This window comes from Biomphalaria glabrata, chromosome 13 (genome assembly GCF_947242115.1).
Source record: "Biomphalaria glabrata chromosome 13, xgBioGlab47.1, whole genome shotgun sequence".
NCBI lineage: Eukaryota > Metazoa > Mollusca > Gastropoda > Planorbidae > Biomphalaria > Biomphalaria glabrata.
The window spans coordinates 7,638,322-7,664,708 of record NC_074723.1 but is presented as its reverse complement, the minus strand read 5'-3'; the positions used below and the strand labels follow the sequence as shown (position 1 = coordinate 7,664,708).

The following is a 26,387-nucleotide window of genomic DNA, read 5'->3' as shown; positions in this document are numbered from 1 at the left end:
GAAAATCACCAATGAAATGGGAGGCAACTCTTTCAGTAGTAATCTATATACCCCAGACCCCTACTTAACATTTTATTCTTTGATTTTACATTGGGATGTGTGCAGACTTAAAGAATTAGAAATGATTTTGAAGAATATAAAAGAATTTTCACTAGCTGTAAATATTTTATGATATTTCTATTACAGACTTGAAATAAGGACAAGACACTATACTTCAACATTGTTTAAAGCTTCAATAATTCAATGGTTTATTTCAAAATAAAATAGACAATTTTTATTTAAAAAATAAAGGAAATCTAACTTTCAAATGTTGAAAAATTAAAATAAATGTTTAAACTAAAATAAAAAAAGCAGCTAATCAATTTCAATTACAGTTTAAAATTATATATATATATACTTTACATTTTTCAAATACATGAAAAAGCATCAATAAATTTTGATGCAGCTGTGCAACAAGACCTTGTTATATGATACATTATGATATAAAAATACAAATCTTTCTATACATATCAAGTGACATGATATAAATAACAACATATCTAAAAATATTTAATTTATTCTTAAGCTAAAAATGTCTGTAAAGAAAAATAATGGAATTTGTTTCATATTGTGATATCCACATCCATAATAAAAACAAATAGTGATTTAAACAGAATAACATACATCATGAAGCAAAACAATATTGGAATATCTTACATTCATTGAACCTAAACAATCACAGTGTTCAATTATGTAGAGTGAAAGATGATGTAACATAATCACAGTTTCAAAGTATGTAGATTGAAGAATGATTTAACATAATGGGAGGTGTCAAAGTATGTAGAGTATTCAACATTAAATGTCAGTGTTAATGTATGTAGAGTAAAGGATGATTTAATATTATCACAGTGGTAAAGGATGATTTAATAACATCTTAGTGTTAAATTATTAGATCAAAGGTTGATTTAACAATTAGTGTCAATCATAGTATCTAGAAATTTTCAAGAAAAAAAAATGATTTTAAAACAAAGACACATGTTGATACAATTTTCAATGAATGTTTCCCTCATGTTGATGATTTCACATAAATGATCACAGTATCAAGTATACAGAGGGAATGATGATTCAACATAAACAATCACAATGTTAAGGCATCATGTGATGTCCCAGATGATTGCAAAAACATTATCACAGTGAAGAGACAATAACATTACATTTAGTTCCAATCATTATTTTTTCCAGCTTTAGCCACTCTAGTTGTCACAAGTAACACGGCGATGTTGAAAGTAGAAGAACACATCATGAATAATATCTCGCCTTGATTTGTTTTGCCAGAACCAGTCTTGATTCCATGTAGATATAACTGGTGGCCTTCCCTCATGAAAATCTATAGCATTCACATTAATACTGGGTAGATTTTGTTGCATCCAAGACAAAAACTTCAGACTGGGAAAATGGACCTACAAAATGTTATAGAAATGCTAGCATTAAGATTTATTCAATCACAGTAGTACATTTGATGCTGTTTTGATGTAATTTTTTTTTTTACTTAAGACCAATTTTGTTTATTATTGTTACAATTTTTCATAGGGTTGTGCAAGGTACAGTTCAGACTAAAACTGACCATATCAAATTTTATCTAAATCAATTTTTATTGCCTCCTCTTAACATTATGTGTAATCACCTACCTTCTTCTTCAAACTGTCCATGAAATAGAAATCATCAGAATGGAATAGATTCACTGGTAGGGAAAAAGCTCTAGAAATCTGTGTCAAATGTTCATTCTCATGTATCAGATAATCAATGTACCTAAACAAAAAGAAAATGAACACTGTAATAATGTAAAAGGGTAAGTAAAGATTTTTAGCTGAAACAAACATCAAAGTACAACTATAGGAGGGAGCATGAAATTATTTTAAACAAATCAATTTCATTATTATAGAACCTCCATGATTAATGGACTATGTCAATTTTTCTTGATCTGCTGCCAAATGTTTTCTACACCAAGTTATTTCTAGTTTAGCTTATCAAATTTTCATAGCTTACATCAATGTGAGTCAGGATATTGCTGAGGAAGTCTAGACACCTTTACATTTCAAACGAAAAGACAACCTTGATACTTGGCATACAGATATAAGAAAGCTGTCAATTAAATGATTTTGAAGACTTTTTTTGTCTATTGAATTTATAAAACTATTTTATGTTTTTAGAGTTTGGTCAAAATGGAACAAATCCTAGTAAATCAAAATGGTAATATAGTTTCAGGGAATAAGTTGGGTAGTGATTAGTTAGTTGGTTCACATGTATGTTAATGATGTATTTACCAAGACACAATATGAGAGGCTTTCAAAGTATGGACATTAGCTGAAGTAGCAGGATACACATCTCTGACCACTTTCTTCTGATCCTTAATCTGGTAAGGATGTGCTTGTTGACGAACCTTAAGAGCAATGGATAAAGAACATATAATACATCTGATAGACTATGTTTATATGAAAAGATATTTGATATTTTAAATTACAAATGAAATCTGAATGCTCATTCAGGAGCAAAAGGATTTTCTATTGTTTTAAGACCTGAGTTACTATTAGAGATTTTCATACATGGTGGAATACTATCAATAACTTTTCAGTGCATCTGGTGCACAAAATCAAAGGAAGTGTTGCTAATGTATGTTTGTTCAAAGGTCTAGGGTAGTTTTAATGCACTTTAGAGCACTACAGAATGATATGTTCTAGGCTCTTTCATTTCTAGCACAAAATCATTTCAATAAGAAGGAAGCATTAGACTTTCACTCTATGACCTCAAGCTTATTTCAAAACAAACAGGCAACTAACTAGTGGTGATAAAGGAGACTTGATACAAAGATCAACTCGCATGCACGAGATAGTGTTAAAATTACAGTTCAAAATTTAGAGTCCATGACATTGTTTAGTTGATTGTGACAATCTCCACTAAGTTAACACTTATTTCCAAGGAGGCATGGTGGTTGAAAGTAAAATGCCTGACAACTAATTTAACTTTCGAATGGAAATCAAGGTGCTTGATTTTCAAGTCAGGATTTTTCAGACATCCTTTCTAAAAACTGTGGGGCATAATAAAGACCACATCATTAGCTTTTCATCATCATATCTTCATAAAACAAATATTTGAAATGCATTACTTGTTTTTCATTTACTGTATCTTATTTATATAGACACATGTTAAATTATAGAATATATATATATACTCTTTGCATATATAAGTAAAATTATAAAATAAACGATACTTTTGGGTTTTGGCATATGGTGAAAAAAAAATAGTTAGACCATGACAGACTAAGAGTTTAAAACAATTCTTTAATGCTGCTAATAATATACCTGATCCAGAGCTGGACGATGTGTGGTGGGAGGGTGGCCCTCAACAGTTGACTCCCCTCTGATGCCTCGACCTTTACCCCGCTTAGATATTATTGAACTTTTGCACACTGGACCTCTTTCAACACCTCCAAGTTTATAATGTTCTGATGGTAACTCTGTAGTTAAACCTGATGGACCTGGACTCAATGCTGAAAGATAATCAACTGTTCCAACAATCTGCTATATAATGTAAACTTAATTTGTTTTCAATAAATGTAATGAGCCAATAGAACTGCTATTCTACATTATTATAGATAGCATAAGAAATGAAAGTTTTGTTAAATTGCTGTAAAAATGCTATGAGAATAAATCTATTAATAGTTAGAAATGTAAGTCTTTTAAGTTCTCATACAACAAGACTCAAGCACCATTTGAATTACTGGTGTTCAATATTAATTCTTCTGTTCATACCTGATGCAGACCAATCAGCTCTAGCTTGTCCTGGAAAACCAGTGAAACTCTGAGAAGGAGTCTGCTGATAAATTCCAGATGTACTAGCTCTACGGCAAGACATTTCATGAGCCAATAGAGGGCGAGGTAAGTTACCAAGAGATTGTGCTGCAGGAATATGAGTATTCAGGTTCCATGACTGAAAATAAGTAATAATAAAAGCTAGTGACTTTTTAATAAAGTTAGACCTAATAGTCTGTAGCATAATAAAAGCTGGTGACTTTTTAAGGTTAGACCTGTAGCAATGTTGAAAGACGTTTCTTATAATCATAAAAATTAAAAAAAATAATCTTCTAAGCTTTCAAAAATAAACAAAACTACTTGTTATAATACTTTAAAAAGTTTAACCAAAGAGATGGCTCAATAAACAATATAATATCAAGTAGGAAATGCTTACCCCAGTTCGAGCTGGATCAATATCAGTGTATGAAGTGCTCGCTGAGGGTGTGGCCAAAACAGACTGTGAGGGCTGGACAGTAAATAAACTTCTCACATTATTCATTTCTGAGTCTGGTGCATACACACTACCTAGTTAATAAACATTTTTAAATGATAGAGAAGTCAGAAACTGGAGGTTAATGTGTTATGAAATCTTGTTTAAAAAAAACTTTAAAATAAATATTTAAAAAAAACAACCTTTAGGCCATGTGTGTATGTCAGCTTGGGCAGTCCTTATATGTTGGTTCCAATGTGAAGATCGGTCCATACTAGAGTGTCCATGAATCGCATGTAAGTCATGTGTTTGATCTTGGGCTCTTTCCCTTTTAGAACCTACCCAATTAGAACTGACTGGTCCAACCACAACTTTCCCTTGACCATGATCTGGTACCCAGTGAGCCTGAATTCATAAAAAGTTTAAATATAAAAGCAATTATCAGGTTGAGGTTTCAGATTTTGTTCTTTACAGAAAGAACTAAATGTGTGAAGAAGATGGAGTTACTTTTTAAAGAAATTGTTTTCTTTTATATTTGTATACAAGCTATTACTCTACATAAGTCATCTAGTGCCCTTTGAAGGACCCACAAGCCACTGCAAACAGGAATAATTGTCAATTATAAAATAAGACTATGGAAATAAACTATTTTATGCAGGAATAGTAAATGCTATTACATAAAGCTTAATAACTAATTGTAGACTAAAATTATAGAAAATCAAAGTTTCACCACATAGTTGATGTCATCCAGACTTACATGCTGCTCTTCAGTTTGTCCATGTACAAACTTCCAATGTTGTTCTTCACAGCCTCTGTCCCTACTCTCATCAGGAGAGGATGATCCAGAAAACACATCTGTCCTTCTCTCCCCTGCACTCGTGTTTAATGGTAAATGCCAATCTCCAGAGTATCTGGCTGTATTGTTGGGAGTGGTGGGGCCAGAATGCCAGAGAGCTGTACAAGCCAAATAACAATATTCATTCCAATAAATTCAATTTGAAATAATTTAACTGTTTTTACATGTAAAGGCTCTCAATTTGACCTATGTTCATTACACTTTTTTTTAGTTTCCTCTTCTTTTTATGTGTAAATCTTAAATATATATATGTATTTTAATAATATAGAGAAGGAAGGAACATCTAAAACATTGTGTTTTATAAAACAAAGAGTCATATGTCTAATTCAACTTGCAAAAATTTATAACTTCATTGGTACCCCTTCCAGACCTTGTGATCCATGAGGCAGATGATAGGGGCACATGTTACTATGGCTGATAGTTTACAAGGGTGTATATATAAATAGTTTCTCCTTCATAATCGAAGATGAGCACATTACTCATTTCCTTTGGACTCGAAGATGACTGTAAAGTCCAATCCTTGCTTTAAAAAGCCAGCCGCATACAAGGGTGTAATATGTAGCCAGCACAACTAATTGCCTTTTCGTTCATAAGATATGTCAGGTACCCATTAGAGTTTGGTGGACTCAGGAGGGTCCTAAAAATGGATTTAACCTTAAGACCCCGTCAGTTCAGAAGCTATGACTTACCATTGGCCACTCCCTCTTATAACTTATTAAATACTCTTTGATTGCATATTTCTTTTTTTCTTCTAATATTTTTGTTATGCTACAACTAGTACTAATATTGATATTTCAATTTTCATTTTGTTTTGGTTGTTCTCAGAGTAAGCATTTTAAAAATTTGACACCAAAATGTTAAGATACCTCTAGAAGAATTGATAAAGTTATGTGCAGGTAGATTAGAACCATGTGAAGTATATGCCTCTTTTGGATGATGATGGACTCTGAGGTTACTGGGTGCAGTCTCTTGCTGGCTTGTTTCCACGCTACTTGTTAAATCTTGAGCAGTTGACACCAAACGCTAAAAAAAATAATATAAAACTCGTACAATCTTATAAATTTAAGAAGTGTACTATGTTTAATAACACAGCACAAGTTGAGATCTAAGTGGATCAACTGCAATGAAAAACTAATACGGGTTGGCAAAACAAAAAACAGTTTGTAGCATTTGGATGTCTCAAGTGAGCCCTGTTACCTGGCCATCATTCTGTCTCACTACATTGTGCACTTCATCCTCTTCCTCATCTTCTTCCTCCTCATCATCACCTTCATCATCCCTGTCCAAGGAGTTGTTGTTGGTGTCGTTATCCAAAGAGTCTCCAGCTTCATCTGCTCTAAACTGATCTGTGACATCAAACATCTCATCTCCTTCATTTGTTTCAGTGACACAAGGGTGAGTACTCATGTGAGGGGGATGAGAATCATCAGGTAAGCAAGACTGCTTATACTATAAAAAAAAATGCAGAATATTAACCCTTAGTTCCATAACACATGTTTTATTAAACAATTTTTAAAGCCCAGTGCCTTTTTTAAAAGAGAAAAAAAAAAGAAAAGTATAAATATATTCATGAAAATCTATTGATGTTCTTGTTAGTAAACATTAATGTAAAATGCTCCACCTGTGAACTTCTAGAAGATAGTCTGTCATCAATGCCAGTACTGTAAGCATTCTTTAGCTTCATCTGCCTTAAATTACCCTGAGATAAACTGTCCTGGAGTACTTCAAATGATGACAAAATCAGACCTTCTGAAATAAAAAAATATAATTTAGACCACTTAACATGATTAGCATGTTAGCTTCAAGTTTAATATTCAGTAGGATATTAATTTAATATAGGTAATGAATATATGGAAGAGCCATCAGCTCTTCAAAAATAATAATTTTATGATTACCCCAGTACATATAGGAGCTTATATGGTTAGAGCACCAAACTATCCTATTAAAGTAACAAAGTGTAGAGCTGGACAAGTAATGAAAAGAGGAGGGAAGGTGATGTGGCCTTAAAATCCTATGTCAATTGAAATATGATTGATACATTTTAGAAGGTAAACATAAATACATTTGGATAGATGAAAAAAAAAGGAGTCTTAAGGTTTAAATACAAATGAGTAACATCATTAGTAAAAATCCCTAAATAAGAGTAAAGACAAATGACTATAAAGTAAATTAGTACAAATGCATAAAACACTGAACTTTACAAAATTTATACATAAAAACCTAATAAAATACTATAAAAAAAAACAAGATATAGATAAAGATATAGGCATATTTCTTATTCCATCTGCCATCTGCCTGTCCCAAGCCCGGGTGACAAAGGAGGTGGGATTAGTGTGCAACCCCACCCTGTAATACCTCAATTGCTACAGAAGCGGCAAACTTTAAGCATAAAGATAATTTGACCAACCCCTGATGTCGTGTTGGACCAAACCCAATAATATAGCTTTTTTTATATAGCGCTGCTTTCATTCTAATAGCATGCTCAGAGCACTATAGTCCTATGAGGACCAGTGGGGGTATCTGGGAGGTTTTCTGTGCTGCCTTTAGGCGCTCAGTAAACACAACTCTGCTGAGTCGAGTGTCGAACCTCGAGCCCCCTTCATAGGAAGCCAAGCCAATTTCAAGCGTACTTTGCCACTCTAACACGCTTCCCACTACAGGGCGTTTGATACCCGATACAAAGAAACTGACCCTAATTGGTACATGGAATGTACCTCAGAGCAGTGGACACCAGGTGGGAAGAGACTTCAGACATTGCCAGTGACAGATCTTTGTGGAGACAGCTTGCCGCCCAATGCGCCGAACGGCGCGGGAGGATCTAAGTAAGTCTAAGTCTTATTGCATTTGCTTGGCTGAATTTTTATAAGTGCTTTTCCCTAGTGCTATTAGAACTGATTATCTAGATTGACACATAGATCTAAATCCTGGCTTATAATAATAATGCATTGGACTTAGATTTACAGGTACGGTAGCTATAAAATAACTTTTTTTTAGACCAATTACATCTAGATCTCTTTTTCTTGATTTAGGCTACTGCTCAGATCTAGATTCTATATAGATCTAGGCTAGATTCTAGATCTATGAAGGAAGGTCTGTAATTTAATACTAGGTCTAGGATAGTCTAAGTCTAATACTATAGTCACTAAAGACTTGAGTCAGAGTTAGATCTATCATCTAGATCTAGATTCTCTAAGTAGATCTAAATCATATCATAAGACCTGTATTTGACGAACAAATTTGTGGATTGTCTGACATGATAAACAATTGTGTCGAGTGCTGAGACGGCTGAGTAGTTCTATACTACAAGAGACTCGAATAATGTGAAAGATGACAGCTAGATCTAGATAGACGAGATCAATGGATCTAGATCTATTGTTGATAGATCTACGCTGTACACTGAGTTGACTGAGTACAGTAATTCGCTGAGTAACAAGATCTGAAAACGAAATCGAAAGAAAAAAATATTATTTTTATTCAATTTATTGAGTCTAGAAAGATTTAGATTATCATCATACATCAGATTACATCTATAAAAAAAAAAAAAAAAACAGCAAGATTATGTAATAAACATCGACATCTAAAATCTTGATCTAGTTAGACCTAGACTTCTAGTTTCTCTAGATCTAAATAATTTATTTTTAATTTACTTTAATACAATTTTACAAAACGAGTTTTAGACCTAGAATATTGTCATTTGGACGCTGACAACGGTTGTAGTTACAAAAAGTGGCCAGATTTTTAGATATTTTCTTTTCCAACATTTAATAGCTCTAGCTCTAGATAATTCTAGATCTATATTCTAAAGACGATCGGTTTATGTCTAGAATTCTAGATTCTGTTTGTATTAACATTTACATTTTTTTCCAGGGAGCCTTTATCACTTTACCCAGATTTACTTTATATCTAATTAGTCTCATAGAGATTAAATATTCTCACAAACATTTTGTAAAGGTTACTAAAGTATTTTTTATACATAACACAGAAATAGTAAAAAGTTCCCATTTCAGACCTTGTGGTCTATATGGCAGATGATGTAAAGAACATCTTTGTGGACTATGGTTAACGAGGGTATCATGTGGCCAGCACAACGACCAACCGCCTTTACTTTTGACCAACTAATGTCAGGTACCCATTAGAGCTGGGTGGACTCAAAGATCCCGATATTAAAATCACAGTCTTCACCAGGATTCGAACCCGGGACCACCGGTTCGGAAGCCAAGCGATTTACCACTCAGACACCGCGCCTCCCATAACACAGAATAGACATCTATAATAGATCTACATCTATGTCAAGATTGTATGTTATAGTGAAATAGAGATCCATGGCACCGCGATTTGAAAGCAGATGGCAAGACGTGGGGACAGTTGGAGAGACTCGCCTAGAACCGAAACGCCTGGAGGGAGATGGTTGGTGGCCTATGCTCCAGACGAGATGGGATGAAATAGAGATCCATATTTAAATCTGTAAACATTAGGACATTTCCATTTTGGCATGTTCAAAGTCAAGGTCATTACTTTTGGCTTTGGAATGGAGACCTAAATTTTTTAAAAAATTAGGCTATCATTAAGCCTACCAGATAAATAATAAAAAAAAAGAACCAAGTCGTTATAATACTAATAACAGATCTAGATCTAGATAGTAGGCTATTAATAGGTTTAGAATTTAGACGAAGTAGACATCTTTTAAGTCTTTTTATGTTTGGAATAAATCTAGATCTATCTAAATTTACTGTTATTTTTTGTTCTTCAATTAAAGAAGATATAGACTAGGCCTAGGTCTATAGCAAATCCTAAACTAGACTAGATCTAGAAACTTATAAACTTTCAAAATGACATAATTTTACCTTTTCCTAGTTTTTAAAAAAGCCTCTCTATTTATTTCACTTGACCTTTTATAGCTTGATTTAATTCCTACACGAATTTGTATAATGAACGTTCAATGTAGGCCTCTTTAGGTCAATAAAGATTTAACTTAGATTAAATTGCAAACGCTGATGCGCATTTCTGTAGACTGAGTCATTACATTTATTAAATTTGTTATCTTAAAATAAAATTAACATTATCTTTGTATTTACCTTTATAAGATCTATGTCGAAACAATATAACTTTTAAAATTGAAAACATGTTTTTGTCAGGCATTGCCGAGGATTTGGTTATTTTCTTTCTTACTTGCTCTAGATCTGTGTTTCTTTACAATAACTTATAGATCTAGATCTGGATATAGTTCTAAATGTAATGGACTATTTTATAGTAGGCTCTATATGGGCACATGGAGTTCCTTTCTCTATTGAGGAAAGATAAAGAATGACAAATTTGGCTGTATTATAGCGTCATCATTTTTTACAGACACGTAGTGCGCGAATTTTTTGTGTGCACAATTTTATTTTTCAACTAGACTAGACCTTTAAAAAAAAAAGGTTAGGGAAATTTTTAAGGTGCTTAGAGAGTTCGTTCTATTTTTATTTTATTATGTCCTACATAAACCGATGGCAGTGACATAAAGATTCTAAATTTTCAAGTCAGCAACAGCTTATGTTTTATTCGTTGGGGAGGGGGGGAATAAAGGGGTAATTATCTCTAGGCCAACAATTTAACTGTCTGCGGGGGTTGGGTTCAAGACCGTAAGTTATCATTTCGCCGTCTGCGACTGTCATCGGCGGTAGCCTACTTTTGGTTCTTAAAACGTATGTCCCGCGAACTTTGTAACAATTGTCCAGCTATCTTTTTTGGGAGCCATTTGCTGACAGGCCTTTTCCTCTAGGCTACTGAAAGCATGCAAACTGACGCCTGTGTATTTGAAGCGTTTCCGAGAGGCGCCTTCCTTAAACTAGCCATAGACGATCGCCTTAATTAAGCATACATCCGTCCCTTAGCCATAACTCATTCAACAGAATATCTGTTGTTTATAAAGGCTTTTATAAAGAGGCTTCCTATTGATAGATGGGGGGAGGAGGGAAGTACACCTCTGTGAGGCAGCTCCCATGGTCAAACTCGGGCGTCTCATAGCCTCAACATTGGCAGACTTATAACAGGATAATTATTCTTCTATGTGCCCCCCCCCCTCATTACCATCTGAAGTGTACAAGACAATGTGCAACGAATGAACGATTTAGTAGATGGTACCACGCGTCTATTGACGGTCACCACTTTAATGTCTTCACTTTCTCTGAGAACAGGAGTAGCATACACCTTCGGTGCAATGCTGGGGAATGAAGCAAAGTCCAACTTTACAGACGTCTGAAAGATATTGTTACGATCTTCTCTATTAGGTCTTCTGAATACACTGCTAAACATACAACACATCAACATAAGAACCTGGCAACAAGAGCTCCAAACTATCTGGTACTTTAATAATGGTCAAATAGATAACAGCCAATACTAGACAATTGGCAACACAACTACTAATAATGCTCCATTGTACATCACCGTACTAAACTCTACTGTCTCTACACTGTACATCACCGTACTAAACTCTACTGTCTCTACACTGTACATCACCGTACTTAACTCTACTGTCTCTTCCTGGGCTCGTACGTTTCACTCGAGGATTCCGCCAGGTCGTGTCTTGAACTGCCTCTTTCTTACACACTGTCCCCCGTCCGTGAAGGATTTCGATCATATGACCACAACAAGGGTCATATTTGTGTGTACTAGCAGTATTGTCCCTTGTCCATCGACAGCCGTTGACCTGAGTGATTTGCCTGAGTTCAGCTGAACTTACAGTTAACCCTATCGCGCCGCCAATAGGGTTATAACAATATGTTGCCAAAGTATGGCAACAAGTCAGTGATGAAGTTTCTACGAGGCTTTGCATAAATTTGACACTGTGGCAATTGACTTTTTAAAAAAATCTGGCAAGTAATTATTTGATGGAATCATTATTTTGAGTTTTTCAAGTGTATTTTATTTTTAAGGATATTTTTAAAATTCCTATATTTAATTTATTTGTTTTCGCATTATATGAATTTCGTTCTATATTGTTTGCGTATTGTATTTTGCAATATATGAAATAACTCCTGATAGATGAACTTTTAAAAAGTAACTATTGGCCTATGTTGTCATGGGCGCTTTCTTTTTGTCGGCACTATTTTGTGGTTCGCTTTTTGTAGGGTCTTCACTAATCCACCTTAGGCAGACCCTACTACCACTCCAGCCCAACATAACCAACACCCTGTACGGCTGAAGAAAACAGCACACTATTTTTCCTTGGCACAGTCTGCAAAAGAGCTGACAGCTCAGCAACAAAAAAGCTGGCTTGAAGAAGAAGTCGGGTCTTCACGCATCATATTGTAGTTTAGGGGTGGGGGAGGAGACGGTAGCTTAGCATCAGGCCGGTCTTACAAATTGCGGGGCCAAATATTTTTTTTTTACAATAGCAACTATTACTATTAATTAGATCATTTATATCAAAATTTATTATACAACATGATTATAATAGGTGCCAGTAGGCTAATGAAAGTTACGTCAATCTTACAAAAGCCATGACGGATAGTGATATGCTAAATGTAAATTGCGGGACCCCGATTTGGAGCACTCGGTAAAATCGGCCTGAGGCCGACCCTGCTTAGCATATGTCTCTCTGAACGCTTCCATCCCCTCATTCACAACAATAACAAACACAAAACGGCCTCAAAGTATGGACCTCTCATGGTCACACTATTAACAACGACTGCACTTGACCATCTTTTACTTTGATTCTCTCTGTAGATCACATGCCTCTTTGTCACCAATGTTTCCCTCTCTTTGCCACTCTATCTCTATCTACGACTTTCTGTCTCTCTTTTCGACATTCTCTTTTTTTGTTTCACCGTCATCCTGTTCCTCTTTCTTTGCGCCTCTCTCTTTTTTCCAGTCATTCTGTCTCTCTTTCTTGGCGCCACTGTCTCTTTCTTTCCACCGTTTTGTTTAACTTTTTTTCTTTTCGCCACTCTTTTCTTTTCCTTTTTTCTGTTTCTCTTTCTTTCCGCCACTCTCTTTTATACCTTCACTCTTTCTCTCTTTCTTTCCGCCACTCTCTTTCTTGCCGCCATTCTGTCTCTCTCACTCCGTCGCCTGTTTCATAGATATGCTCACATTGCTCGCGCGTGCATAGTTCAGACTCTTTCATCTCTGAAACACCCAATAGGACATTGCCCCACTTTCATAATCATTAGCAAGCAATATTTCTAGGGTGCACCTAGAATGCCCTTAGTAAATATTTTACATTAGATTGTCTTTATTTTTTTTTATATTTGATATTTATTTTGTTTTAGTCTTCGACCTATACAGACCTACTGTATTTTTTTAAATATAGACGTAAGATGGGAAAATAGTAAATTTAATTAAAACAAATTACAGATTGGTTCTGTGGACGATAATAGGTTAAAAAAAAAATAAAACAACTAAATGCCAAAGAAGACTTGTAGAAAGGGGGATTACTCCGTACATGAAACAGTTACCGCTCTTTGTGTGGTCAGTTCCTAGGATGAGTTTCAGTGCTAAAGGATTACCGAGGTGATGGTTACCATGAGGCGCGCCCATGACTGGGCAGGTAAGTGAACTTATGTTTTGTTATTAGATATGGTTGATTGGCTTGCCTCGTGTACACAGTATCATCTAAATGCGATTTTGCAGAATGATAAACACTAATTAAAGTAGGACAAATACCTAGTTCTAAACAATTATCTGTTTAGATTGAAAGAGACACTGATTTAAATAAAAGTGGTCAATCTTTTCAAAAACCTAACGCTAGCACATAATGTCATGGCAAAAATCGCTCGGCTACATATTCAAGGGGGTTGGAGAGCTTACGTTCAAATCCCGACTCGAGCAGAGTTGCTTTTACAGAGTACCCAGTGGCAGCACAGAAAACCTCTCCAAGAGCCCCCCTTCCCCCACTGGTCCACAAAAAAGATTGGACCATAGCTCTCTGAGAATGCTATACAAAATGCTATGCGTTATGCAAAAGCAATATTAAAAAACCTCTATAATCTATAATTCAAAATGTATGCTTGTACTAGAGGACATGGGAACGGGAAAAGCTTCGAAGAAAACAGAAAGTCTTCCGACATGCCCATTTTCTGCTTAATTAAGTACAAAGTCTGAACTCTAAGCTGCATGAGCTGTGGTCTGCTCAGACGGTATCATTTTGTTATAATAGTCAAACCACAATGCTTTCAGCAGCCTCTCCTCGCTTGATCTAAACACCTGGAGCTTATTACACAAGACATATGTTAAGTGTGTAAACTCATCTGCTATTTGTTTCATTCATATCAGTTCATATGTATTGTATGTATGTTCATTGTAAATTATTTTCTTATTGCTGTATTACCTTAGCATAAGCACATATAATTACTTTCACCAGCTGTACACTAAACTGACTAAACATCTTTATTTATAAACCTTAAGTTTCGTCTAACTGAAAGAATCCCGTTGATTGGCTGTCATCTCTTATCATAGATCCTAATAAAAGTATCAAATGGCTTTTGGAAAGAAGATGCTAGAAAAATCTTACAAAGTTCGCAAGTCATACATCTGAGACCCGAAGAAAAACTTTTGCGAAGGAAAGATGCAGACGGCGAAAAGATATTTTTAATATACCTCCGGCGGCGGACAGCGGCTTTGTCTGAAATATTGCACTCAATCTTAATCTTTGGACTTGTAGATAATGCATTAATGTTATAAGTAGCGATCAAATATTCTAACTCGATTTTATATTAGTATTATTTTGAAAAAATTTCAGGAATTTTTACACGCCTTAAGGATAGTAAAAAATCTTTTACAAAAAGTGCCAAGAATAAAGTTTCTCCACTGGACTCGCTTAGCCCTGTCTATGTGGACAACGGTCAAGCAACAGTTTCGAGTGAAGTGTAAGTACTCCATGTCAAAGACTCGCTAAACCATTTGTACACACCATTTTTTTTTTAATAAGGCGTTTTTGTCTGGTTTAAAAAAAGTGCGTACCCATTTACTACCCAGCCTGCTCTAGTGTTCATCCGCAGAAGAATCAAAATTTGAGACTCTCATAAAATGGAGAAAATTCCATAAAAAAGCAAGCTTTTTGGTGTATCCGGCGTACAGAATAAGATTGATAAGCTCTAGGCCTACATTTTAAACATCTTTTTATTTTAAAAATACTTTTCTAGCGCTGTGGAATTATATTGAAAATCAGACTCGATACAAAGAGCAGATTGCTAGGGAGTAACAATTAGTTTGAAAATATTTCAATAGTTCGCCTGAATTAGTCTGATTAAGTAGCTCTTCATCTTTTCATCATTATAAATATTATTTTTTAAAGAGAGGAGGAAGTTGCTACGGTTGATGCTTTTTAGGGTTGGTCACAGATGACAGTTAAAAGTCATAGGTATATAAGACCTGAGTCTCTTTAAAATAATGATATAATATTACTACAATTACTCGCTTCAGAAAAGCAAAAATCCATTTTGATTTAATTGTGATTATCCTTGTCTGGTTCTAAATTCTCAAAGTAATGCACAGTACTATCTGGATCAACAGACAGTTAACTCCTAGGACCCTTGTAAATGATACGAAATAAAAAAAAGTTTGTTAATGTTGATGAACACAAGAAGTAGACTATTATTTTTTTTTTTGTTTTTTTTTTTATTATAATTATGAAATTTTTCAGTTAAAAAAAAGTATTTATTCAGTGACGTCACTAATGGATTGCCGACCGCACTGGCTACAAGCAAAATTCTTTTTTGAAAAAAAAAACATTAGCTAGTTTAACGATCATGCTTTAGCCTATTTGCGCAATTTTATTTTGAGAAGGTGTATATTGGAGCTGACACCATTATCTTACCGCACTAGGTGACACAGACACTAGCATCGCCTCTGAAATTAGCCATACATTTTTTTCAGCGACTTTATGAAGCGTCTGCCTGATAGAACTTCGCTAATGCATTCAGCGACCATATTTCACATCTACAATGTAGAGCAGAGATTGACTTTTCCCATGCAGGCCGATATTATCTGTCCATAAATTATGACAGGTTCATGTGGTGCCCGAGTGTCTTTTGAGTGTTTACAAGATGCCAGGCTAACTAGAGCTTTGATTTCCATTAATGAGTCGACACTTCTCTTTATGTTCGATCCTTAGAAATTGAATCGCATTAAGAGCTAAAAAGAAATATGGAGAATAGAAAGACTGTGTCTGGAATACTCTGGATAGTTGGTCTAAGCTAGATCTAAATAAACATTGAAGCGTTGAAGCAAAATATATATATATATTATTAACCCTATATATATATATATATATATATATATATATATATATATATATATATATATATATATATATATATATATATATATATATATTAACAGTTAGCACAATTTACACATTGTTAAATAACAGTGTTATCTTATACGTTATAGACGTTTCTTTAGAAAAAAAGATTATTACATATCTATGCCCCAATCTAGTGGTGCTTGTTATTTAGAGACTTAAACTCTGCTAAGTCGTTGCTTTTCCTGGCAGATTCAGGCATCCCGCTTCATGTTATATTGGTGCTAGGGAAGAAGGAGGAGTTTTAATCATTGCCAGGAAAACCAAAGTTTAAGTCACTGATTAACAAGCACGACTAGATTGACACATGAATACGCGTAGGACGTAATTAGCTTCTCTTTGGAAGCAACTTCTGTAATTTATAAACATATCAGTTCCCCCATTTCCCTTTCTTTTTCAAAAAGTGCCCCTATTAGAAACAGAACAAAAGTCCTATCATTGACTGTGAGGTGGTTCACAAATAGTTACAATTCACAACTCTTAATACAAAAACAGCTTGACCACATGTTCAAAGCACAAAATGTACATATTGGAAATAACTCTTATCCCGCATTGGACGAAAATTCAGAACGTGACTAACGAAATGGTTCATCTGACTCTACCAGATCAGTGATGCAGTTTCTCTTTACAGTGCAAGATTTAATGATGTCGTGTAACACCCGGGAGTTGGTCACTATGACTTTTATGCAATCATGTCGAGAAAAGAAGTCAATAAGTCTTCAGATATCGACTACAAATTCGTACACGCGATCCTTCTTCACTAGCGCTAGTAGAGCAGGGGAATGGCCTACGTAATTATCTTCTCTTTTTTAATGACCATCTACAGTTTATAAAAGAAACTGTTTTTTTTTCCAACAATGGTTTTGTTAGTGCGCCCACATAATTAACAAGTTTCAATATGCATGCGTCTTTCTTTGCCTACCATTCAAATTCCCTAAAATGTCTTTTCTATATTCAGGCTTCACTATATCTAAACCCGGCCCTACTTTCCTTTTTTAAAGCTCTGTCCTGACCATGTAACTGTCAAAAACGACCAATAAAAAAAAATATTTTTTTTTTTTTACTTTTTTCTCGAAGTAAAGTTTTAGAATTTCTTGTTAGTAGAGCATATTTTTCTCTTGAGTCATTAGTTCTGTAATAACTGTTATTAACAGGTCGATACGTTGTTTAAAAAAATATTCTCGAAATACCTTAAGCAAATAGAAACTCTGCTTGCTTGTCCGTCTGATTCTCTCAGGATGAAATGATCTGATGTCTCTTCGGATTTGTTTGGCACTCAAACTCATTTTTATACTATACTTAATAACAATAGAAAGTAAAAAAAAAAAAAAAAAAAGATTTTTTTTTGGTGATTTGTTTAATTAAGCATTTTGAAAAAAAAAGATGAAATAAATATAATCAAATCAAAAAGTTTAATCATATGAGCACCCCATCATCGGGCTATTACTTTGGTTGTTTAAATAGAGTTGTCATATTATATTTATATTTTCCAAAGCTTATATCAACTCAGTCTGTCTGTCTGTCTGTCTGGTATACGTTTTGTACACGTTATTTCTCTCACATTCTCAGATCAAGTTAAAAATTCACACAATTATTTCTTTCACCTGACAAAACATGAATAGAAAAAGAAAACCAATTAATTATTTAATAATTGGTAACTAATTATTTTGTTTGATATCGAAGAAGGGAAATCAATTGGGCAGATTATGTTAAGATTAAAGGTTAACGAGCAGGGTGACATGTGGCCAGCACAACGACCAACCGCCTTTACTTTCCCCAACTAATGTCAGGTAACCATTACAGCTGTGTGGACTCAGAGGCGCCCAAGAATCCCGAAAATAAAAAAATCCCAGTCTTCACCAGGATTTGAACCTGCTACCTCCGGTTCAGAGGCCAAGCGCTTTACTGCCTGGACATTGACATATCGCTGCGGGAGCTCTTTTTCATCCCCGTACAGTGCAAAGAGGATGCTCTCGCACACTCTTAGGCACTCCCGTGGAAGCTTTGTTTCTCTGCCCATTTGGCTTAGCCGTCCCCTCTCACGATCGTTTCCACCCGGGGGCCACAATGAGGCAGGGCAGCAAGCCGGGGACTTAAGATATCACAAAATCTTCAAGGCTCGCAAAGACCTTCCTTAAGGGAACAGTACCAGGAAGGAGAAGAAGAAGCAGACAGAGAAAACGATGGGAAGACAACATAAAAAATGGACAGGCTTGTCTTTAAAAGCAAGGCAAAAGATAGAATGGAATGCAGAGTGATGGTCGACAGATCATATGATTTCCATTAGATTAAGAAATAGACGAAGGTGAAGTGATCTCAAAATGTTCCTCAAGTAGTGGTGTCCATTGGTCACAGCGAGGATACATCTTTAATTATTAAAGACCCTCTCTAGACTTTAGATTGTCATTGACCCCCCCCCCCCCTTTTTTCAGCTTTTACTGCCAAGTGTTTGAATGGCCCAAAGTGCTTAAAAATCCAAGAACCGCTGAGTCTAACCTAAATAATTCAAACACACAAACTTAAACACAAAATTGATTAATTGATAAATCCATCTAACACTTTTACCTATTGCTTTGTAGTTCAGCTAATTACGTCAAGCGCGTGAGAAAATGATATTTCAAAGCATTTTGTTTCTAAACAAGTCAATTTTCTTTGAACACGTATATTTAATTAATCTTTACGTTGGCTTATCTGCCCTCTTTGTTGAAATATTGATTTCAGGATTAGGTTGTTTTTTGTTTTTTTTTTAATATCTATCGACATAAGGTAATTTGTTTGGCTAATATAGTAAATGAGACTAACTTGAACAGAAATAAGGCGACCCATTTCTCTTTGAATGTTGAATGTACCGCCCTTAGATCAGTCACCACAAAACTAAAAATAGTACACATTTCATCTCTCTAAGATTTGGATGTTTAATTATAGAGTCCATGGAAACGTTGAGGTGGACGTTGATTAATTAGTAGGCATACATTCTAGTCCAGCGGTTAAAAATTTTTATTTTTTTACAAACTTTTTAAAGAAAAAAAAAGGCGGGAAATAGTGTGAGAAATTGGCTTTTGGTTGAGCAGAAAGTTGTCTAAAAGTGCATAGGATCATTTCTGAGATGCGTTGTTATGCATATTTAAAAAAAATATATTAATAATGAAGAACGATTTTTAGCAGCCTCCTAAAAGAAAAAGTCGCTTTTAGTTTTGTGTTGTTTGTCTGTCCGTCCGTCTGTCCCGTATAGATCGTAGAAACTAGAAAAGATCTTGAAAATGCTAATTGAAGATACTTTTAGATTTAGCAAAGCTCTGGTGCAACGGCTACTTTTCGTTGTTTTTATCTTCTGAAAATGAAAGTTATTGATTTTAAACCTAATTATTCAAGCAGTTTTTTTCATAAAATACACCTCTTTTAAACAATGCATGAACGTAAGGGCACTTTTTGTTTTATTTTTAAACATTTATACATACATTTTGTTAATTGTACAAAAAATAATAATAATTTATTCATTAGTAAATTGTTTTCTGGTATAGCCTACTAGCTACACAAAATGAACAGAAAACATTTATTTTCGTTTATAAAGGCTAAGAATTCACTTTGTATGTCAATATCATGCACATTTATCAGAATATAATTTTTATAGAAAAGAATTTGTATAATTCGTGCAGCGGCATGCCGTTCGTGTACAAAGGGGTCTGTTCCGTTCCCCAAAAGGATGGCAGTAAAATATATTTACCGATTTAAGGCATTTTTGTTAACTCTGTTGAATTGTTTGTTTGTTTGTAAAATCTTTTATTAGTTTCGGATGTTTCTTGAGAGCTTAAGATAATGAACTAACCTCCCGCAGGATGACGGGGAATGGCAGCGGACAGAGTTTGAGCTCTGAACCATCCAGGCGACCGAACCACAGTCCAACGTACTTACCGCACGAATGTAGGCAGCCATCCAATAGTAGGCGTATAATAACCAAGTAATACAAATCGTCACAGTTAGCACATTATGCATTCTGTATACAGTTCACACAGATCATTATTCCCCACATATAGACTTTAGTGACATGAACACACTCAGCCTATCTCAACAATTTCAGTCCGACATCTAAATCTTTTTTTTTTTAATGCAAACTGTAAGATATTTTTTTGTGGCATTCATTATGCAAATAAGGAATGGCCAAAAGAAATGCATCATCATCATATTTATCTGTCAAACCTAACATCGTTTAGTCTCCATAGGTCACAAATCATATACAGGAGCTCATTAACTCTTTCTCTCCTAATCGACGATACCATCGTTGATTTAGATCTCATTAAATTAAATTAAAGTTTACTTTTTTAAACTTGACTTTGAACTATATAACAAGAGCATGCATTTCCCTTTAATTCTATACCAAATACAACATTTTCTGATAACAACCAACAAAGCCCAATCATAACAGGGTAGTGAAATAGTAATGAGCAAAATGAAGATTTCCTTCAAAACATGGAAAAATAATTACGGAGAGAAAGAGTTAATAGGAATATATTTTCAGATTTCCGCTCATCTTCTCTAATAGGATTACAATTTTACAATTTTGTCACTACGTTGGTAGCCATAAAGTTATAATTTTTTAATTTTTTGATTTTTAAATTTTGATTTTGAGTTTGTTTTTTTATTGTTTTTTTTTTATTGTTGTTGTTGTTTTTTGCTGTATCGTCACGTGCCTAATACTCGTAGATAAAGGTTATTGGTTCCATGGTCCAATTTTGCCCTTACTGGCATGGAGGAAAGCAGATGGTCTCTGAAGGCCCTTGTAGGTGGAGAGGACCTAAAAAAAAACTTAAATAGACCCTTGGCGGCAGTGGCATAGCTAGGGATTTTGGGGCCCGGGAGGCTTGACCTCCATAGGGGCATTTTGACATTCGACATCAACACATGAGATAATGGTGTAATATTTAATCAAAAACAGATTTCGGACACTCATTTGGGGGCCCTATGCTCGGCGGACAACGGCTTTGTCGGCATCAAATGGTGAAAAAAATATGCATGTCTCTACTGGGTTTGCGTGGCCATGTGAAACACTGCACTCATCCTTCAGTTTCGTAATGGAAGACATTACCATTATTACCAAGTGGTTGGAGAGTACGAATCAGAGAAACTTGGTCATTGATAAAGATGAAAATAAATTGAAATATTTTCTTGGTTTTAAGCAAAACGGGATGGCGTACTAAAATGTTGACACACTTGGTGAAATGCTTAAATAGGACCAGTAGGCCTAAGGCTAGTAATAAGTAATCATGACATCAACTGGCCTTAGGACCACTAAGTATCGAAGTGGATGTTTTACATACTGATACTCAATCTTGTCCAGTTCTTGAAGTTGATGTTTCTAAAAGGCTGTACCTACTTCCCTTTCAGTTAAAAGGGGAATCGATAATATCGGCGCTATGTTTATTTCGAGCTTTTGAAACTTTGCATACTCTCAGTTTGTATTTAGATTTTTTTCATCTATAAATTTTAGATGAAGAGCTTTCTTAGACATTTTATTGATAAGACTCATAAGTTACTTAATATAGCCTGCAGACATAAATGATATAGTCACGTGATTTTATTTCCAATGACCATGCAAGATGGAGAAATGCTACCTTAATCGGAGAAGTACCACGTGATACAAAATATTGCGATGAGATATTGGTGGGGGCGCACTGGCGGATCCAGGGGGGGGGCGGTAGGGGCGATCGCCCCCCCCACTCGGCCGACCCCCCCCCCCGGGGGGCGGACGAATTTTAGTATAGAATTCACACAATTTTTATACGAATTCATTACTTATGTTAATAATATATACTAATTATATATTTCAACCTATTTTTAGATTATTTTGCCCCCCCCTCTAGTATGTTGGCCGATTTGGTGGGGTCGGGAGGGGGCGATGGTATCAATCCCGCCCCCCCCCCCCCATAAACTTTCGAGTGGGGGGGGGCGGTCCAATTTCTTTGTAGAAATCACAGCTTGCTAACAGAATCAATTAAATATCTATGTGATTAAAACTTGTTATTGATATTTTAACCGATCTTTGTATTATGTCGTTCCCTGTTTACCAATTTATCTCTACTGCCCTAAACCTTTTGAGGGGGGGGGGCGGTCCTACTTTAATGGAGAAATCATAGTTTGTGAACAAAATTAGTTGAATTAATATATAGATTTATATTATGTCGCTCGCCTTCTTGTATCTTGGCCGTTTCGGTGAGGTTGGGGGAGGGGAAAATTGCATGTACTGCCCTTCCCACTCTAGCCCTCTGAGTGTGGGGGGGGGGCGGTCCTATTTTTATGGAGAATCATAGTTTGTGAACAAAATTAGTTGAATATCTATATAATATAAACTATATATTGATATGTGAACTCATTGTATATTATGTCGTACCACACTCTAATCTCAAATTGTATCATTAGTAAAATTTAAATGAAAAAGGCTTGTACCAGGTGGGAGGGGCGATTCATGCAATCCTTTTCCCCCATCGGACAAACCAATACTTTTTCTTTTTGTATTACAGTTAAGAAATTACAAAACAAAAACATCTGTCACTAATATAATTTATATATAGGCCTACTATAAATTAAATTCTTATATCGAGTCGCCCCACCCCTATTCTTTAATGCCAAATGCAATCTTTAGCAGAAACTATTAAAGGAGCGAGGATTAATCATTTTCACTCTACCGCTCCTCCCATTTCCAGACAGAGTTTGTGTAATTTCACATGAATTTATCATGACTATTTTAAGAAAGACTTTGCATTCAAAAAATTAGAATTTAAACGAAATTTTTCAGTATAGTAGTCACGATTGAGATGAGTTCTAAACCCAAATCACTTTTTCATTGTCGCCTTTTTCTAACCTTTACTCAATCTGATATTTTTCTAGTTAAATAAATTTGGGACTATAACTCACAATTTATACTTTAATTTTATTGAATATTATTTATCGAATAATTTTTTTTCGGCGGAGATCCTCAAAGCCAAAATCTAAATATGTGGGGTATCTTATCTTTTCAAGAAACAAATCGGATTTTTTGCAATGTATTAAGGGCCTATAAATTCATATTAGAATATTTTTCAAGTACAACATTATTCAAAAGGTCCTTTTTTAATAGTATGAATAATGAGTTTTAGGTCAGGAGAATACGTTTCTTCTGTGAAGTATGCAAGAAAACTCTTTTGGCGGCGGGGCTTCGCCCCGAACTCCATTGATGAATAATGATCTGTAGATGTCAGGAGAATGCGTTACTGCAATGAATAATGCAAGAAAACACTTTTGGCGTCGGGGCTTCGCCCCGAACTCCATTGATGAATAATGAGCTGTAAATGTCAGGAGAATACTTTTCTGCAGTGAAAAAAGCAAGATAACGCTTTTGGCGTCGGGGCTTCGCCCCGAACTCCATTGATAAATAATGAGTTCTAGATATCAGGAAAATGCGTTTCTACAGTGAAGAATGCAAGAAAACGCTTTTGGCGGCGGGGCTTCGCCCCGAACTCCATTGATGAATAATGAGCTGTAAATGTCAGGAGAATAATTTTCTGCAGTGAAAAAAGCAAGAAAACGCTTTTGTCGTCGGGGCTTCGCCCCGAACCCCACTTGAAAACCTTATAGCGATGCCCCAGTTGTTTTGTTTTTCACCAAAGGTTGAGAAATGCTGCTTTTTAAAAATTCTCATATATATATATATATATATATATATATTTATATATATATATATATATATATACGCACGTTTATGCATAGGGTTAGGGTTTACTGGGCATTAGGGTTAGGGTTTGGAAAAAAATCGCCCCCCCCCACTCAAAAGTTCTGGATCCGCCAGTGGGTGGGGGCCTAACTCAAGAGTCAAAGAAATAATTTTGAGAGAAACAATTGTGAAACATGGATCAAATCTCAAACATAGCAGAATTCTATGGCTCTATGTCTGCTAGCCTCGTTCTCAACATAGCAGAATTCTATGGCTCTATGTCTACTAGCCTCGTTCTCAACATAGCAGAATGCTATGGCTCTATGTCTACTAGCCTCGTTCTCAACATAGCAGAATTCTATGGCTCTATGTCTGCTAGCCTCGTTCTCAAACATAGCAGAACTCTATGACTCTATGTCTACTAGCCTCGTTCTCAAACATAGCAGAATTCTATGTCTCTATGTCTACTAGCCTCGTTCTCAAACATAGCAGAATTCTATGGCTCTATGTCTACTAGCCTCGTTCTCAAACATAGCAGAATTCTATGGCTCTATGTCTACTAGCCTCGTTCTCAACATAGCAGAACTCTATGGCTCTATGTCTACTAGCCTCGTTCTCAACATAGCAGAATTCTATGGCTCTATGTCTACTAGCCTCGTTCTCAACATAGCAGAATTCTATGGCTCTATGTCTACTAGCCTCGTTCTCAAACATAGCAGAACTCTATGGCTCTATGTCTACTAGCCTCGTTCTCAAACATAGCAGAATTCTATGGCTCTATGTCTACTAGCCTCGTTCTCAAACATAGCAGAACTCTATGGCTCTATGTCTACTAGCCTCGTTCTCAAACATAGCAGAATTCTATGGCTCTTTACTATGATTCAAAGTTTACTCACTAATGTTTAGATCTACTTGTTAGACTACAAATCTTAGAAGGACATTGCTTCATCCTTTTTGTGAAATGTCGGAACATTCCTAGTCTTGTGATCTTGAATCGTCCATGAAGCACATTAGTGCTCTAGGCGCTGAATCAATAGAACGTATCTGTTGATTTAGATAGAGAAACAGGACGGTTTATAATTCATGGCGTATTTTTTGTGGTCACATTTGTGTTTCTCTACTTCATTTCGGGACATTCTATTCGCTTCGGGCCTAGGGCCTCCAATTACCTAAGGCCGGCCCTGTCACAAGGGCAATATGTCGTCATGTTGCTAGCGCTCAGTCTGAATCTTTCTTTCTCTCTCTCTCTCTCTCACACTCTCTCACTCTCTCTCTCTCTTGTTTAGCTACGATCTCCCAAAGTACCTTTCCTAAAAACTGTCCATTCATCAGTTTGTCTCCTGTGCACAGCCATATTGGTTGTAGATCTTTGTCATACCAAATATAAAAAACTACAAGCATCGTACCCCTAATAATGGTCACCTTTAGATCTGGTTTAAGCTTATTGTATCAATGCATCTCTAATTGGTAAACATTTTCTAAATGGTACCAATAGCCAATTCTCACGAGTATGAGACACGTGACCAATAAACTCAAAACCACAGTCAATACCAATTAATGGGTAGTTGAGTAAGTTTCTAACGAAATAGGAAAATGTTTGTCCATCCAATAATTAACATCCACTCCTGGGCACGTGGCCGTTCTCAACACGTGACCAAAATAAACAGTGCTATAGGTGGAAAATAAATGGGGGAGGCCAGACAGTAAGGACACATATACATTAAAGAAAAGTTAGAATCGATTGAAGAAAAAACTTCGTATACGTTCGTTGTTTTAATTTTTAAAAAAGATCCTTCATCACGTATTTTTGTATTATAAATGGACTTCCTTTTGTAGATATAACACCATTCTACATATTAGCTCATTCATAGTCTTTAAAATATTACAGATTCTGTTGAGTACAAAATGAATGCGATAGAAATATAACCACTATCGGTACAAATCACATAAAAAGAATAGTGTAGTTCACATTGATTTTTTTTCTACATAAAACGATACGAAAGCTTTCATTTATCATTGTAAGGGAAATATTCAATTTTGTTGTATGTTGCATATGACACAATGGTTGCCGTGTCTACAACGAAACCTAGCCACGCAGTAGCGTATCTAGGAATTTGCCATCAGTTGAGGACCCGGGGGGCTTGAACTATTTGGGGGCACCTGAATTTTGCGTAATATTTAATATTTAATCTAAAAAAAATTCGAACACTCATTTGGGAGCGCCCCCCCCTCAAGTGGTGTCCCCGGGGGGGGGGGATTTTCGAATTCCCCCCTCCCCCACCATAGCTACGCCACGGTAGCCA

The 26,387-nt window shown here is 35.5% G+C and overlaps 1 protein-coding gene across 4 annotated transcripts; it reads right to left on the bottom strand.

Annotated features, from left to right (window-relative positions):
• Positions 1–260: 260 nt before the first annotated feature.
• On the bottom strand, positions 261–10,407 carry LOC106059334 (uncharacterized). Of its 4 annotated transcripts, none has more exons than XM_056007780.1 (13): positions 10,192–10,407; positions 8,335–8,552; positions 6,738–6,862; positions 6,314–6,565; positions 5,983–6,139; positions 5,018–5,214; positions 4,464–4,665; positions 4,225–4,355; positions 3,789–3,966; positions 3,339–3,526; positions 2,304–2,419; positions 1,668–1,788; positions 261–1,439 (listed from the first exon to the last, which is right to left on the bottom strand). In XM_056007780.1, the coding sequence occupies exons 2-13, from the start codon at positions 8,369–8,371 to the stop codon at positions 1,233–1,235; spliced, it is 1,911 nt and encodes a 636-aa protein (XP_055863755.1). In that variant the 5' UTR covers positions 8,372–8,552; positions 10,192–10,407; the 3' UTR covers positions 261–1,232. The 4 variants fall into 4 exon arrangements, with proteins under 4 accessions (XP_055863755.1, XP_013072370.2, XP_013072369.2 ...); XM_013216916.2 differs by having other exon boundaries at positions 262–1,439; positions 6,738–6,865; XM_013216915.2 differs by lacking the exon at positions 10,192–10,407 and adding an exon at positions 9,961–10,046 and having other exon boundaries at positions 262–1,439; positions 6,738–6,865.
• Between the last annotated feature and the right edge of the window lie 15,980 nt (positions 10,408–26,387).